This window comes from Kogia breviceps, chromosome X (assembly GCF_026419965.1).
Source record: "Kogia breviceps isolate mKogBre1 chromosome X, mKogBre1 haplotype 1, whole genome shotgun sequence".
NCBI classification, from domain to species: Eukaryota; Metazoa; Chordata; class Mammalia; order Artiodactyla; family Physeteridae; genus Kogia; species Kogia breviceps.
Window position 1 is genome coordinate 87,727,085 of NC_081330.1, and position 15,291 is coordinate 87,742,375.

Consider the following 15,291-nt stretch of genomic DNA (forward strand, 5'->3'; position numbering starts at 1 on the left):
CCCTCTCCTCGTGCATCAGGAAACAAAGAGGCAAGAAAAAGTCTCTTGCCTCTTCAGCAGGTCCGGACTTTTCCCGGACTTCCTCCAGGCTAGCCATGGTGCACTAACCCCTTCAGGCTGTGTTCTCGCCACCAGTCCTCTCCCTGCAATCTGACCAAAGCCCAAGCCTCAACTCCCAGCCCCCGCCCGCCCCGGTGGGTGAGCAGAGAAGCCTCTGGGGCTGGTGAGTGCTGGTTGGCACCAATCCTCTTTGAGGGTATCTCTCCGGTTTGCCCTCCGCACCCCTGTTGCTGCACTCTCCTCCACGGCCCCCAAGTTACCCCCCTCTGCCACCCACAGTCTCCACCCACAAAGGGGCTTCTAGTGTGTGGAAACCTTTCCTCCTTCACAGCTCCCTCCCATTGGTGCAGGTCCCGTCCCTATTTTTTGTCTCTGTTTATTCTTTTTTCCTTTGCCATACCCAGGTACGTGGGGAGTTTCTTGCCTTTTGGTAAGTCCGAGGTCTTCTGCCAGCGTTCAGTGGGTGTTCTGTAGGAATTTTTCCACGTGTAGATGTATTTCTGATGTATCTGTGGGGAGGAAGGTGATCTTCGTTTCTTACTCTTCCTCCATCTTCCCAGCTCTCCCCTCACTTATCATATTAAGTGATGTAAGTCAGAGAAAAACAAATACCATACGATATCACACATATGTGGAATCTCATTTTTTAAAAGTGATACAAATGAATGTATTTACAAAAGAGAAACAGACTTACAGATATCAAAAACTAACTTATGGTTACTAAAGGGGAAATTTGGGTGGGGAATAAATCAGGAGCTTGGGATTAACAAACACACACTTCTATATATAAGATAGATAACCAACACGGGCCAACTGTATAACACAGGGAACTCTACTCTATTTTATGTAATAACCTTTATGAGAAAAGAATCTGAAAAAGAATGAATATATGTATATGTATAACTGAATCACTTTGCTGTACACCTGAAAGTAACACAACATTGTAAATCAACTATAATCCAACAAAATTTTTAAAAAAGAAAAAAATCCATCTATGTGGGTACAAAGTTTATTAATTGTTTAGAAGTAGCTCTATTTTATCTAGCATTTATAATAATTCTACTCTGGTAATATTGATTTAACCTAAAAATATAATATGTCGGTATTATAGGAACAAATAGTGATATATTCTGATAGATTGTTGTAAATTGAAGTGTTTCAGTAAGCATTAATTCAATCAACATCTACTTAGTAAGTTGTGCTTACAATAATAAATTTTTTAATAACAATAATAATTAATTTGGGGGATAAGACACAAGTCTGAAGTAAAATACAAAACAACAATTAACATGTAAGTTAAGAGAGGAAGTGACCAGAGTTGTAACATTTTTTTATTGTTTTAGGGGGTAGGGAGAGATATTGATTTTTAGATTTTGTCAATCACATTTTAAAATGATAAGAGTAACTCTAAAAGAATGGAAAGAGATTATATAAGTCAAATATAGATGTAAAAACTCTATCAATTCTAAAGAAGGGAGGAAAAAAGGAAAGATAAACTAAGCCTAGAGAGCTCAAAATAAGAGAATAGGAAGAAGTTCAAATAAATCAGTAATTACAATAAAAGTAAGCGTACCAAATTTACCATTCAAAAGACATACATTTTCAGTTTTTATTAAAACCAATAAAAGTCAACTATACGCTGTCTATAAGAAACAAAACAAAAATGCACAGAGAAGTTGAAAGTAAATGACTAAAGATGAACTAGGCAAATACTGACCAGAAGAAATCTTATATAGCTATATTAATATCATATAAAATACACTTTTAGGCAGAAAGCATTATTTGGGAGAAAGAGGCTTGCTCACTATGTAATAATAAAATATATAATTCACTAAGGAGATATAATTGCTTTAAATTTGTATGCCTCTAACAACATAGCCTCAAAATATATAAAGGAAAATGAGGGCAAAGTCAGACTGACTTCATAATGTCATTTTTGAGGATGAAAATATAAATGTGAAAGTGCTTTGTAACACAGGATATCTATTGTTTCTTCTTCTCTGATATCCTGCTTTCTGATAATTGTTCCCTGGAATCTGTATCAGAAATTGAGTATGACTAATAAATATTCTAACATGTGGAACTGGCTAAATGGAGACTGGGTTGAAAACAACGAGGATTTATCTCACATGGTAATAGGGAACTGATAGTCTGGTTCATGTGGTGGCAAAGAAGTTGGATAAACTGTTAGCCATTGTCCCTTGGGACTCCAACCCACAGTCCAGAGAGGCTGGAGCTTTAGGCAACTTGGCAATAAAATGTCAGGAAATTAGAGTATATTGAACTATTTCAAATATCTTTAGTGTAAGGATATCAAAGACAAAGTCTAGGACAAAGTGACCCCTCCTGAAAGAAGACAGGAAAATAATCAGGCAAATGTGTAGCTTTTAAAAAAAGAGAAATCTGCTGCCTATAGCTAAGAATGAGACAGCCAAGGGCCAGATAATCATGTGCCTTGTGAGATGGAAGATGCTGCAAAATTTGCTTTACCTTGTTTTTAAAGCTGTCTGGGAAAGTATGGAATCCTGGTAGTTGGAATAGAGATACTGGGAGGAGTCCTAAGAGTCTGGCCACCCCTCCAACCTTACCTCTCCCTTGGGATAGCGGTAGCGATATTTATCTTGGTCTCGTAGTGCAAATTCTTCAGGGTAGTGTTCTTGGATTTCTTCGTAGGTCATCTCCTCACAGACACCCTGAGAAAAATTATTTGGGGACAAAAGTATTCACAAGTTGAAATCCCCACAGCCTTTACCATAGTTCTGAAGCCAATGATTGTGGAAGTTAGCACACAAGCACCTGGGTTTCTGTGAACACAGCTCTAGGTCTGCGTCTGTTGTCTGAATGTATGTGTGTATGTATGCACAAGGTGTGTAGCTGTGTGGATGTGAGAATGAGTGCATGTGTATAGGTGTGTTCAGGCTGAGTGTATGGTGGGTATCTGGTGTTTCTCTATGGTTGTCCCAATAGGTTTATAGGTGTACATTGTATATATGAGTGTGTATTTTTATAAATTTGTGGGGATTTGTGACTGTGTTTATCTGTGTGTGTGCAGCATGCTTATGGTGTTTATTTGTGGTATGTTTAAGGTCCTATGCTGTTGGTTGTGTATTTGTCTCAGCATATGTATAGTGTATTGGTGTGAGTGTGTGTGTATGCAGACTGTCTGATCATCTAAGAATGTGCCTACATGGGTGTCTCTGTGGTCTGTCCCTCCATGTGGGTCTCAGTGTGTCTGTGGTATGTGTATCTGCGACTGTGTATGTCCCTGATTATATGTGTGAGTATCTGTGTACCTATTTCTGAGGTCTGCATGAATCTGTGGTAATATGATTGAGATTATGTGTCTGTACTGTTTATATATCCCCGGTATGCCTTTATGTGTCTATGTGATGTAGATATATGCAAAGACTGCATGTGTGTCTACGGTGAGTGTGATATGTATCTCTAGGTGTGTACGTGTGTATGTGTGTTCATGAATGGTGCAAATATGATTGGTAGATGCATCTGAGAGGGAACCTGTGTTTGACTATTGGGTCCATGTGTCTGTGAAGTGCATGTCTGTGAGTGTAAATATACTTATGGTGGATGTCTATGACTGTGTAGGTAAGCGCATGTGTGTGCGCACATCCACAGCAGTGCTTTCTTGTGTTATAGCATTTCCCATCCCTCTTGCCCACACCTCTGCTCCAGGACCTCTGGCAGATAAAGAAACAGGTATCCACAGACTTCTCAGAAGGCAAGAATTAGTAAATTCCTAACAGTTTCAGAGTGGTCCTTGGGGAGATACACTCTCCACACCCAAAGAAGGAATCAAAGGCTCAGAGAATGAGTTCCCACCGAGAAATCCACAGAAGTGAGGTGGCTGCTAGTAGAGGTGGGAAGTGATGTTGGGTTTGTAAGATTTCCTTCTGGTTGTGTAGATTCCAAGTAGAGCTTCCTGTAGGGGAGCAATGTGCTCTGGTTGTTGTCTTTTGAGCCATCAACCAAGCTTCCCTTAGGGTTTAGGTTCACCCCTGCCCCAGCCTACAAGAAGACAGGCAGTGTCAAACCTGCAACTGACACTGTCCATAGGAGAAAGTGCACCCTGTATATACACAAGGTCCTTCCAGATTGGCTTTGACTTTCTATTCTGAGGCATGCTGGGAGCTTGTTGCCTGTGGAAGTGGCCACTGACTCTTTATTGACTTAAGGAAAATTGCTTAACTTCTCTGAATTTTATTTTCCTCATCTGCAAAATAAGGATAATTATAACTACCTCACAATAGTAGTTTGAATATTAGAGATAATATATGTAAAAGAGACTAGTACAGAATGTACAAGGCACATTTTAAAAACTCAATCAATGGAATATATTATTATATTAATTAATATTATTTAGATTATATAGTAATTTAAATAGATTAATTTAATCTAATATTATTAGATTAATATATCTAATTATTAATATATTACTGAATGGAAAAGAAACCAGAAAATTAGACATCATTCTAAATTCTTCCTTCTTCCTTACCCATCCCCTCATAGTTAATTCCTGAGATTCTACCTCTGAAATTTCTCTCAGATCTATTCCTTTTTCTTCCCTCTCCATCTGCACTGCTATGACCTTAGTAGTTCTACACACACACACACACACACACACACACACACAATTCCCTCTTTGCTTATGCTGCTTTCTCTGCATGACATACTATTCCTGACCCTCTCTATCTGGCTCACTGTTACTCACCCCTTAGGCTTTAGCTAGGCATCACTTCCTCTAGGCAGATCATGGCTAGGTTAGATGCCTTGCCCCAGCATCTGTGTGCCCACATTCTAACCAATCAGAGCCTGTATCACACACACTATTTTGCATTCCTCTGTCTACCCTGTTTTTTTCTGAAAACCCAGTGAAGACAGGAACCAATCTCTGTCTGCAGAAATACTCCAGAGCCTGAAATGGAGTAGGTGTCCAATAAATGTTTACACCACATGTGGGCCAGAAACAAACAATAACTGAACAATTATGATGAACTGTTGCTTGCATGTATTTTATAACAAATATATGTGATATGTATAACAATGCTGTATATCCCTTTTCTAAATATGTGTGTCTCTGTACATCTACAGTTAAGCATATATGTATTATGTACACACAAACATACATCTCTGTATTTATCTAGCAGGCAATAAGGTTAACCTACTTACACACAAGTTATCTACATCTGTGGTGAAGCTTTTACTTTAGTGTCTAACCTGAGGTCAGTGTACCTATAGTGCAGGTGAGACAATGGAGAGGAAACACCTTCTCAAAAAGCTCATGGAAAAACCTGACTCTAAAGAGAGACTGCCATGTCATGAGGGTCAGATGAAATATTTACCAAATTTTTCTTCCTCATTTCGTCTCCAATATACATATGGGCCATCACACCCTCACCTCTTGCCTAGACTAATGCAGCCATCTCCATATTGGTATGCATTGTCATTCTGGCCTTCTTCTCACCTAGTCTCCACACGTGACCAGAGTGGTCTTTTTTTAAGAAAATGCGAATCACATTCAGGCCACTCCTCCTTGACTTAAACCACATCAACGGCTTCCCATTTTTAGGGCAGCATCCAAATCCCTCAACATGGACTATAAAGCACTATAAGCTGTCTTCCTTTCCAACCTCATCTCCCTTCTCTCCAGACCTCACACTCACTGTCCCAGAATCTTGGCTACTTTTCCTCAGTTCCCTAAACTTGCCATGCTCTCTTCTCACCTCTGGGCTTTCACATTAACTGTTCCCTATTTCTCAAATTAAAATTATTCCCTTACCCCAGCCCATTTTGCCTGCTTCTTGTCTCATCTCCAGCTTCCTCTAGGAAGCTTTCCTTCTAAATCTTCCACAACTGTCTTGTCAAATACCCTCACCTTCTGAGACTCTATAGTCCCTTGTACTTCCCCTCTTACAAACTTTTGTCACATGCAATGAAATGTCTTATTCACGGTCTGCCTTTGGGCTCCATGAGAGTAAATACCTTTTCTGTTCTGGCCTTCACTGGATCCCCAAGACACAGTACAGTGTTTAGCACAATAAACGTTTGTTGAATTAATTAGCCTCCCCATATGAGCCAGAGTAGAGGCAATCCAGGGGATAAGCCTAGAGTCGAGCCTCACCACCCACCGGGAAATCCATCCGCCTCCATCTCACCGCATCAATCTCATTCAGGGCCTTCCACTGCTCATAGGGAACACCCAGGGCTTCAGCTGTCTGGATAGTCCTCTTCATGTGGCTGGTCCACACCTTCAGGGAGCTGATGCCCTGGGACTGAATGAAGTTGGCCAGGGCATAGGCATACTGGGGAGTAGGGTGCAAAGGAGGAGAGCAAGGGAGAAAGAGAGATGAAAGAAGACAGGGTGACCGTGAGAAGAATTTCAGATCTGCCACAAATAATGGAGTGATGATGAACAAGCAAAAGCAGAGTTTAAATATTCCCAATTTATAAAAAGTCATACTCTTGCCCATGTGACTAAGGACCAAGGGAATAGAGAAGAATATGTGTATTTATGTGTGTATATGTGCATATGTGTGTGTGTGCGTTCACTGATGTTTGCTCACAGAAACTCCTACTTGATTGTTCATTCATTCAAACAGCCCACCTCTAAAATTTGTGGAGCCTGGGACAAAAGTACAAATGGAAGCACTCCACTCATAGTTTACTTCCCTCCTTTTCCCATTTCTGCTCCATCCTGCACTCCTAGGTACCTTGAGTGCACGTTTATGGATAATCCAGTCATAGGAACAAGTTCTTTCCACACCATATCTCCACCAATCTCCATGACACACAAACAGTAACCCCTTGGCCACCCCTTTGCCTAGGGGTGAACACTTCTGTGACGTGGCCTTTTCTCAGGTGAACAGACTCTGGGATGTGCCCATGTAGGTAATGGAAGCAGACTCTGGGCAGGAAATTCTAGTGTTCTGGGTACTCTGAGTGTGGTCTGGAAGTGTATGGGGGTGGGATGTGGGGTGCATTTCTCTTTGACCCTGTGAATTCTCATAGTTTGAGCAGGGGACCTGGTACCCAGGTTCTAAGGGCATTCAAACATTTACTGAATGTGTGTGGCCATGTGCTGGGTACTGGGGTGTCCTGTTATTAAGACATGGCCAGTCCAGTGAGGGAAACAGTGACAGCACCAAAAGGAACCACTTAGGTTTGTGGGAGCCCAGATGAGCAACTGGTTCACTTTTCTTCTGCATATAGGCATGTTATTCATCACAGATGGTGTGTGAGGAACATCTGCACAAATGTACAGATACAGGCACACATTTTTATGTACAAATATAGGCATTGTGTACACACATTCTAATTATGGATTATGAGTCAGCAGTCAGTGTGCTCTGGTGGAAGGAGTGCTGACTGGGAGACAGGCAATGGGGATTATGCCCGTGTGGCCTGGGACATGTCCCTGGCCGTCTCTGGCCTCATATCTCCTGCCTATAAAATGCAAACAGCATTAGCTCACTCAGCCTGGTCTCTGTGAGTGTCACATTGGATAGTGGACGGGGAGCACCCAGAGCACTCCCTGGCACATAGTAAGTGAGAGCTACTGTGATTGGTGGTGGGTGACAGTTGATGGGAAACTGCTTTGTAAACAATGCATGGTGCACTGTGCCCTTTAGTATGAAGGTTGGGGCCAGGAGTGTGCATGTACATGCACACACTTGTGTTCAAGGAGGTACGTTGGGTGGAGATGGCCACGTGTACAAACTGGGTGCTAAATTGTGCAGGCAAAGCCACGGACAGGCCTAACCAAGAGGACCCCTGGCTGTAGGTGGTGCCACGGGCTAGGGTGGCTCCTCCAGTGGTCTCTGACTCTGTGAGAGAGGCAAGAGTCAGAGGTCAGAGTCTACCTCGAGGGGAGGCTACCAGTCTGAAGGTAACAGAAAATGATCCAGAAGGAAAAGGCCTTCTGGTGTGATGCCTTGCCTGTGACACTGCCAGCTTTGCAGTGGGGGAGGCTGAGGAGCAAGCATGAAGGCCTGGTTTTCAGTCCTGGCTGTGTCCTTTACAGGTTGTGTGACCAGGGGCCATTCTCTGTTCCTGTGTGGGCCTCGGCCTCCTCATCCATAAATCAGTGATGGTAATGGCCACCACACAGAGCTGTTGTGAAGATTAAATGAGGCCACACATGTGGAAGCAGATAGTGCCGTGAATGTGCAGAGGTGTCCAATAAAAGAGGACACTCCCTCTCTCCTGCACCTCATTTCCCACTTGTTCCACCCCAAGCCATCCTCCCAGCAAGAACAATAACTGTGTTAACAAGACCAGGGACAGAGCCAAACATGGGAAAATGTGTATCTTTAATTGGCAAGCACCCATAATGTGCAGCTCACTATTCTCAGCTACAAAGAAGAGACTCCCACCATGAGGGTCAGAAATTGGCCAGAACTGGTGGGGATGGAGCTCAGGTGACCTGCCTAGGAGGGCAGGAAAGGACAGGGGAGGGCTTCCTGGACCAACTCATGGAGCAGGAGATGGGTCCTGGAAAGGGTGGAGAAGGGAGGGCAGAAAAGAAGCAGTAAATGGTGGGGGACAAGTGCTGACCCTGTGATGACCTGTAGTGGGGGTTTGGGGGAGTAGCATCAGCCCTGAGTAATGGAGGAGAAGACGGATTCAAAGATGGGGCACTTTAAGGCAGCTATCTGTGCAAATGATGGTCACCAGCTGACAGAGGGGACAGAGGAGGACAGCCTCGGTGGGGAAACTGCACAAGCAAAAGCACAGAGTTCTGAGAAAGGTGAGGGGACCAGTCAGGCAGGAGAGAGGGTGCTTATTGCAATGGGAGTGGAGGAACAGCCAGATCTGGGAAGGCCTGGAGCACCAGGACCAAGCCATCGGAATTGCAGATGCTGTTGGCACTTGGGAGCCATTTAATGGGTTAAAACTGAGTGGATGATGGGGTGGAAGAGCAAGAGTGACCAGAACCTGCTTTTATCCTGCCACTGAGTCCCCCCATCCTCAGGACCCAGGCATCTGTCGACCCACCAACCCGCAGCCCACCTGGACCAGCTCAGCCAACACCTCTGAGTGCATGGGGCCATTCCTACCTGCTTGCCCTGAGCTGAGAGGCCAGAGTCACCTCCAATGCGGCCTCTGAGGTTGAGTTCACTCTCACCGTGCCGGCATAGGTAGATGGAGCGGGGTGTGACGTGGATGTTCATGAGATAGTAGACTGTGCGGCTCTGGATGTGGTCCTGCACTCGGTTCACCATGTAGCGTGTGCCCACGTCGAAGATCTTGATGTAGGACAGGTGGCTGGGCCAGCCCAAGCAGGAACAAGGGCAGCTCAGGGGTTGATGGTGGAGAGGCTGATCCCAAGAGAAAGCCCCAACCACACACCCTGCCTTCAAGCCTCCTCCATAACCCAGCTCTCACCTACCTTTCCTCTAACAAGGTGCTATGCCTTGCCCTGTTCTGGGTACCTGTTCTAGAGACTTGGTTCCTTGCCACTCTGAGGAGCTCACTGCCTGCTACCATCTCCTTTTGTCTCCTTTCCTCGATCTCAGTTTGAGCCAGACTGTCTTTTTACTTTCACTCCTCACACTTCAGGCATCTAGGGTTCTCTCTTTTGTGGTTCACACTGCTGACATACTCAGAGAGAAACAGTAATCCTCTGTGTCCCTGACTATCTCAAACATCTCACAGGCCACTTGCATTTGCTGACCATTTTGTGTGTGTGTGTGCATCTGGCAAGGGTGGGGGCTTCAAAGTGCATAAATCCTCATAACCATCCTAGGAAGCAGAGATTATTATCTCTGATAGGTGAGGAAACTGAAATACAGAGAGAGGAATTGATTTACCTAATGTCAAACTCTCCAACCATCTCATCTATGACTCTCAGAACCTAAGTAGAAAATATCTGATGTAGCCTTGTTGTCTTGTTCCTGGCACTTGGTCCTGAGTGGCTCTAGGAGAACTTCCAAATTCCGCAGCTTAGTCTGACATTCTAGGTGCCTTCATACACTGGTCCTGCTTTGCCTCACCTCTGTGTTCCATGTCCATGCTCATAACTTTTCTGTTTCATTCTAGCCTTAATGCTTTTGCTGAAATATTCCCTGTACTTTCCTACTTTTATTCAGATTTAACTAGGCCATTACAAGGTACTGTTTTCTTTCCTTGAAAATATGTTATTTGTCTGATTTCCAAAGTTGAACTCCTATGCATCCATCCTTCAAGAACAGTACATTCACTCTCTTTAGAAAGTTTTCTTTGAGCCCAGGATCATGTGAAGCCATTTAAAGGTACTTCACATCAAAGGTATTATAGTAGTTAATGCTTACCCCCATCATGTGTAATTTAAAGTAAAAATTATAAGCTATATTATAACATGAATAAGTTCTACTGAGTTCTGGTTATATATTTTTTTCTGTTTTGACTACCTTGATTCTGATTTTGAAATACAAACTATTAAAAGCTTTCAAGATCTTCTTTTCTTAGTTTTGGTGGACTCTACCTTGCTGGTGCCCTAAACGCATGTCTAGTCTACCTACTAGGTAAACCTGCTCTTCCAGACCTTTTCCTCCAAGTTGGACTGGGTCCCCTCTTCTGTGTTTCCCCACCCCACTTGCTTTGCCATCCCCATAATTCTGGTCAACTGCATACTCATTGTCTTCCTCAACCAAGTGGGCATTCTATCAGAACAGAGATAGATAGCCCTTCCCTCTTTGGGTTCCTAGGGCACAGCTTAGGGGTGGGCCTTGATGCTTGGATTGTAAATGTCTGTTGATGGAAAAATGATTAGATAAAGCCAACTTTCAGAATCAGTTTTCTTCAGACCCAAACTGATTCATCAAATACCGAGTACCTGCAGCATCTAGGCCAAAGGCTAGAGGCTTTCTCAATGCTGTTCTTTCATTTTAGCTCCCCTCCTTCAAACTTCTTCCACCATATGCTACTATTCATATAGTGCCTTTGTGGAAATTTGAAAAAGTTTCCCCCACTCCAGTACACGTCTTGGTGCGAAAAGCAAGTGTACCCACGACCTAGCACAGTGAATAATAGTCACAATTGTACACAAGGTCCTGCCCCTTGCCCTGAGTGTCTAAGCCTCATGTGACACTTTTTATGATATAGGGATGTGGGAGGAGGATAACCATGATGGAAGTTTGAAGACAAGAATTTGAGTATATATTCTGCTACTCACTCATTGTGTGGCCTCAGGTAAGCCCTGGGTCTGTTTCCCCATCTAAGAAGTGAGGCAGTAACAATGCTCACCTCTGGGGACTTTGACTGGACAAAGTTGGAAGGATGCTCTTTAAACTTCTTAAGGTGGTGATGACTGTTAGCAGCCTCCTTATACTTCTTACTTGGGGCCCAAAGGGTCTGAGTGACCAGGGTCTCTTCTAATCACAATCCATTTTGAAAGAAATTGAGGTTCTGGGTATACCCTACGTCTAAAACTCACATCTTCCCTGTACTGCCAACTAACACCTCTCCAATCTTTAGTTGGTATTGTGAATGAAAGTTTCATATTTTTAATGTGTCTTCTCATATGTCAAAGCACTATGGAAGCTACCTGAAGATAGAACCTACCTCTCTTGCCCTTATTTACACCCCCCATGTACACCATAGCCCAAAGAATCCAAATACTTATTGATTGAAGGTGCATGCATGTTGTGAAAACAGACATGATTAAGAGACAGAATATGTGGTTAGAATCCTAGCTCTACCCCCTGACTTGTGGTGGAAGCTTGAGCAAGTGGTTTCAGCTCTCTAAGATGCAATCTCCTCTTCTTGAAAATTTATGATCATAAGACCTATTTTAGCCTCCTTAACAGGGGTGCCAAGGGGATTCAATGAAACAAAAAAGGTGAATATGTTTGGAAGCTGAAATATCATCCATGTGTGAAGAATACTTTTGAAAACATAATAGCAACAACCACAGGAGAGAGGCATTTTTCCTCCCTGAGCTCAGGGTCCTAATATGTCCATATTGTTCAGGAAAATACTACTTCAAGCCTCTTATGAACACCTTACACATCAAGGAATAACCGCCTCATGGATAATTAGAGCTGGGAGGGCCCTTGAAGACAAATCAAGTACAGCTTCCTGATGCTACAAATAAAGTTGAGGCCCAGAGAAGAAAGGCATTCCTCCAGGTCCTACAGGACATCAAAACCGGGCTAAGGATCCTGACATTTACTTTGGGGTTCTGGGTTCTTACCTGTCTAGTTCATCATCCAAGGGTTGGTAGTTGACCTCATAGCACTCGATTCTCTTTAGAAAGTCTTCCAGAACCTTTTCACGGTCACAGTCTATGTAATCAGGGCTGCCAAGTTTCACTTGCTGGATGAAGGGAGAAAGACGGAAGAACTATTGGAGACAGAGACTCTGACAGTGCCCTTGGGAAGAGCCCTTAGAGATCACTGAGTACAACATTCTTCATCATAAAGATGAGGAAGTTGAGAGTTGGAGAAACGGTCTCGCCCAAGTTTACAAAATCAGTCAGTTGAAGAGAATCTGAACTGTGTTAACTCCTCATTCCTTATCCCTGTGTGCCCAAACAAGGTCTGTTACATTATATTCAGTTCACACACTGTTTAAGAGAAACATTTATAAGTAGCCTGGAAATTGTGGTTTGAGAAATGCTTGAAGAAAAGGAACAGATCTTGGCCGGGGGTCATACTGGCTTACATATAATGAGTGTTTACTGGGATAACCTGACATATATTGGCTTTAAATTTCTGAGGGGCTGGCAACTCCTAATCCCTTAATATATCTACCTTCTCACCCACATTCCCCATCTCAGTGAATGTCACTATCATCTACTCAAGTCACCTGAGCCTAAAATAAAATGAATCTGGGAGTCATCCTAGATGTGTCTCTTTCTATCATCCCCCACCTCTTAGAAGGTACCAAATCTTCCCCACTGTATCTTCTAAATATCTCTCCAGCTGGCCTCCATTCTCTCTTTCCTGGATGCTCACTCTAGCTTTGTGACTGGTTACTCTGTCTATAGTCTAGTTACTTTCCCATACTAGTAGCCAGAAGGATATTTCTAACATGCACATCTGAATATGGAATTCCTCTGCTTGAAACTCTTCACCATTTCCTCACATCTTTTAGGACAAAGTATGAACTATTTTAGCAGGTGACTCATGGCTTGTTATGATTGGGTCCCAAATGATTTCTTCATCCTCCTCTCCAATTACTCCTCTAGACCTCCACATACTTTGCTTTAGACAACCTAAGCTTTTTCTAGTTCCCCATAGATGCCATACTTAGTATATGCTATCCCCCTATTTTCCATTCTTTACTTGCCAAATTCCTATGCATTCTTCAAGATGCAGGTCAGCTATTACCTTCATTGAGAAGCCTTCCCATGCAAGGTTAGGTCCTCAACACTGTGCTGCCACAGCCTCCTTTGTTTCTTCATCTCAGCACTGATCTCACAGAATTATGTCTATAAAATTGTCAGTCTCCCTCACTAGACTGTGAGCTCAAGGGCCAGGCTTTCCTCTATCTAGCTCTGTCTCTAGTACCCAGAATGGTTCAGCCCAGGTGTATGTATTCAGTTTATGTTTAATCAACAAATTTATGGATAGGTGGATGGATGAAAAGGAAAGAGAGGACTTGGACATATTCTATGCCTCAAGAGACAAAATTAGGACCAATGAGTTGAAATTACAGGGAGGCAGATTTCAGCTTGATTGGACTTCACTTAATGAAGGCAATGAGCTTCTACACTGGAGGTACAAAGAGAAAATCTACACAAACAATTAGCTAAGATTTCAAGTTCCTGATGAAGTGTTGAAGGAGGTGACTTTTAAGGTCTCCTCTGTCCCCAAGATACAGTACTTTAATGAAATAGGGAACAATAAAATGTAGTGAGTGATCTAAATCTAGACCACATGCCTAGAAACCATAGAAAAGAGCAGTGATAGCTCTGATATGAATTCTGGGGCAGAAAAAAAAGAGCTTTCAAGGCAGACATCCAGGCTTGAGGTCCAGTCCCAGTTCTAACTCTTCCTGGCTGTATGAACCCTTGACAACTTACTTCTCCTCTTGGAACCTTAGTTTTCTCTCCAATACTTAAAGGAATTTCACAGAATCATTGTATGCCAGGATGGCCAGGGAATACTTCCTATAGGAAGTGGGAGGACAAGCTCAGGGAAGATACCTCCTTTAACTGCACAGAGGTATTTCTAGGTATGATCTAAATCTGAGACAAAATAAGAAGGAAAGGTGACTGGTGCTCCTTACCCTGATGTTTTCTGCAATGACGTCAGGGTCATTACAAATGGACTCGATGAAAAAGACCTATAAAAGAAACAGAAGAAAGAGTTCCAGCAACGAATTATGTTTGGTAGGAGTCAAACATAGCTTGACCCCTTCTCAGTGGCTCTGAGTCATCTTTAGAGGTATCTCTGACAACATAATTTCATATAGTGGTGCTTTCAGGATTCTGAGTTTTATGAGGCAGATCGGCCTTGAATTGTAGCGGTTCTCTCTCCTCCTTCCTCATACCCACCTCCACAGTGTCAGCTTGTCAGCAATTATCTTCCATTGCCTAATGTGGCACCTCTTCTTTCCTGTTCTGTTCTGTTTTGCTGCTTCTCACTGTGATCTGGAAAGCCGTACAACTAAATTAAAATGCTGACCCTATGATAGCTGATTTGGCATCTCTGCCTCCCCTGGTTTGCCTTTCTTGGTTGTTTGTTAAATGAGTAGGCTCTAGATAAGAGTTGGAGAGTTACTTTACCTTGTAACCATGTTCTTTAGCAAACTGCAGAATCAGTGACCGTCGTTCTCTGGTAGTGTTGGTGGCATCAAAAACCTAGAGGCACACGATGAGATTGGTTTGCTCTGAATCTGGCTTTGATAGAATGCCTACTCTTTGACCATCCCTGTGCTAAGTGGAGGGCTTCCAGAAGAGGATAAAACTTGAACAGGGTTTTGAAGGATTTGTAAATGGCTTATATCAGTTTCTCAAGCACTCATTGAGCCCTCACTGCCTGCCCAGAAAAGTAGCAGACTCTGTAGATATAATAAAGCAAGAGGAAAATGGTGGGGTTTTATTAGGGTTATTTTACAGGTAAAGTAGCTAAGGCTTAGAGGAAGGGTTTTCCTTAACCAATGTCACAGAGAGACAAACTATCACAAACTCTGACAAAGCAGAGTTGGAACTGATTCTGTCAACTCCTAGGTGAAGCTTCTTCCTTCCCTATCACTCTGGAGCTCTTTAAAGACCTTTTAGAATTTGCAAAT

The 15,291-nt window shown here is 43.0% G+C and overlaps 1 protein-coding gene across 17 annotated transcripts in view; it reads right to left on the bottom strand.

Moving 5' to 3' along the window:
- Window positions 1-15,291, bottom strand: part of PFKFB1 (6-phosphofructo-2-kinase/fructose-2,6-biphosphatase 1) — a 77,218-nt gene that overhangs the window by 17,671 nt on the left and 44,256 nt on the right. For 11 of the 17 annotated variants that reach the window (XM_067023866.1, XM_067023863.1, XM_067023860.1 and 8 more), the window contains 6 exons: window positions 14,786-14,860; window positions 14,287-14,343; window positions 12,248-12,369; window positions 9,132-9,339; window positions 6,231-6,377; window positions 2,649-2,753 (listed from right to left, as the gene is read on the bottom strand). In XM_067023866.1, the coding sequence (XP_066879967.1) occupies window positions 2,649-2,753; window positions 6,231-6,377; window positions 9,132-9,339; window positions 12,248-12,369; window positions 14,287-14,343; window positions 14,786-14,860 (714 nt within the window). Of the gene's footprint in view, window positions 1-2,648; window positions 2,754-6,203; window positions 6,378-9,131; window positions 9,340-12,247; window positions 12,370-14,286; window positions 14,344-14,785; window positions 14,861-15,291 lie in introns of all 17 variants that reach the window. The other 6 variants (XM_067023858.1, XM_067023859.1, XM_067023854.1 and 3 more) reach the window with 1 other exon arrangement.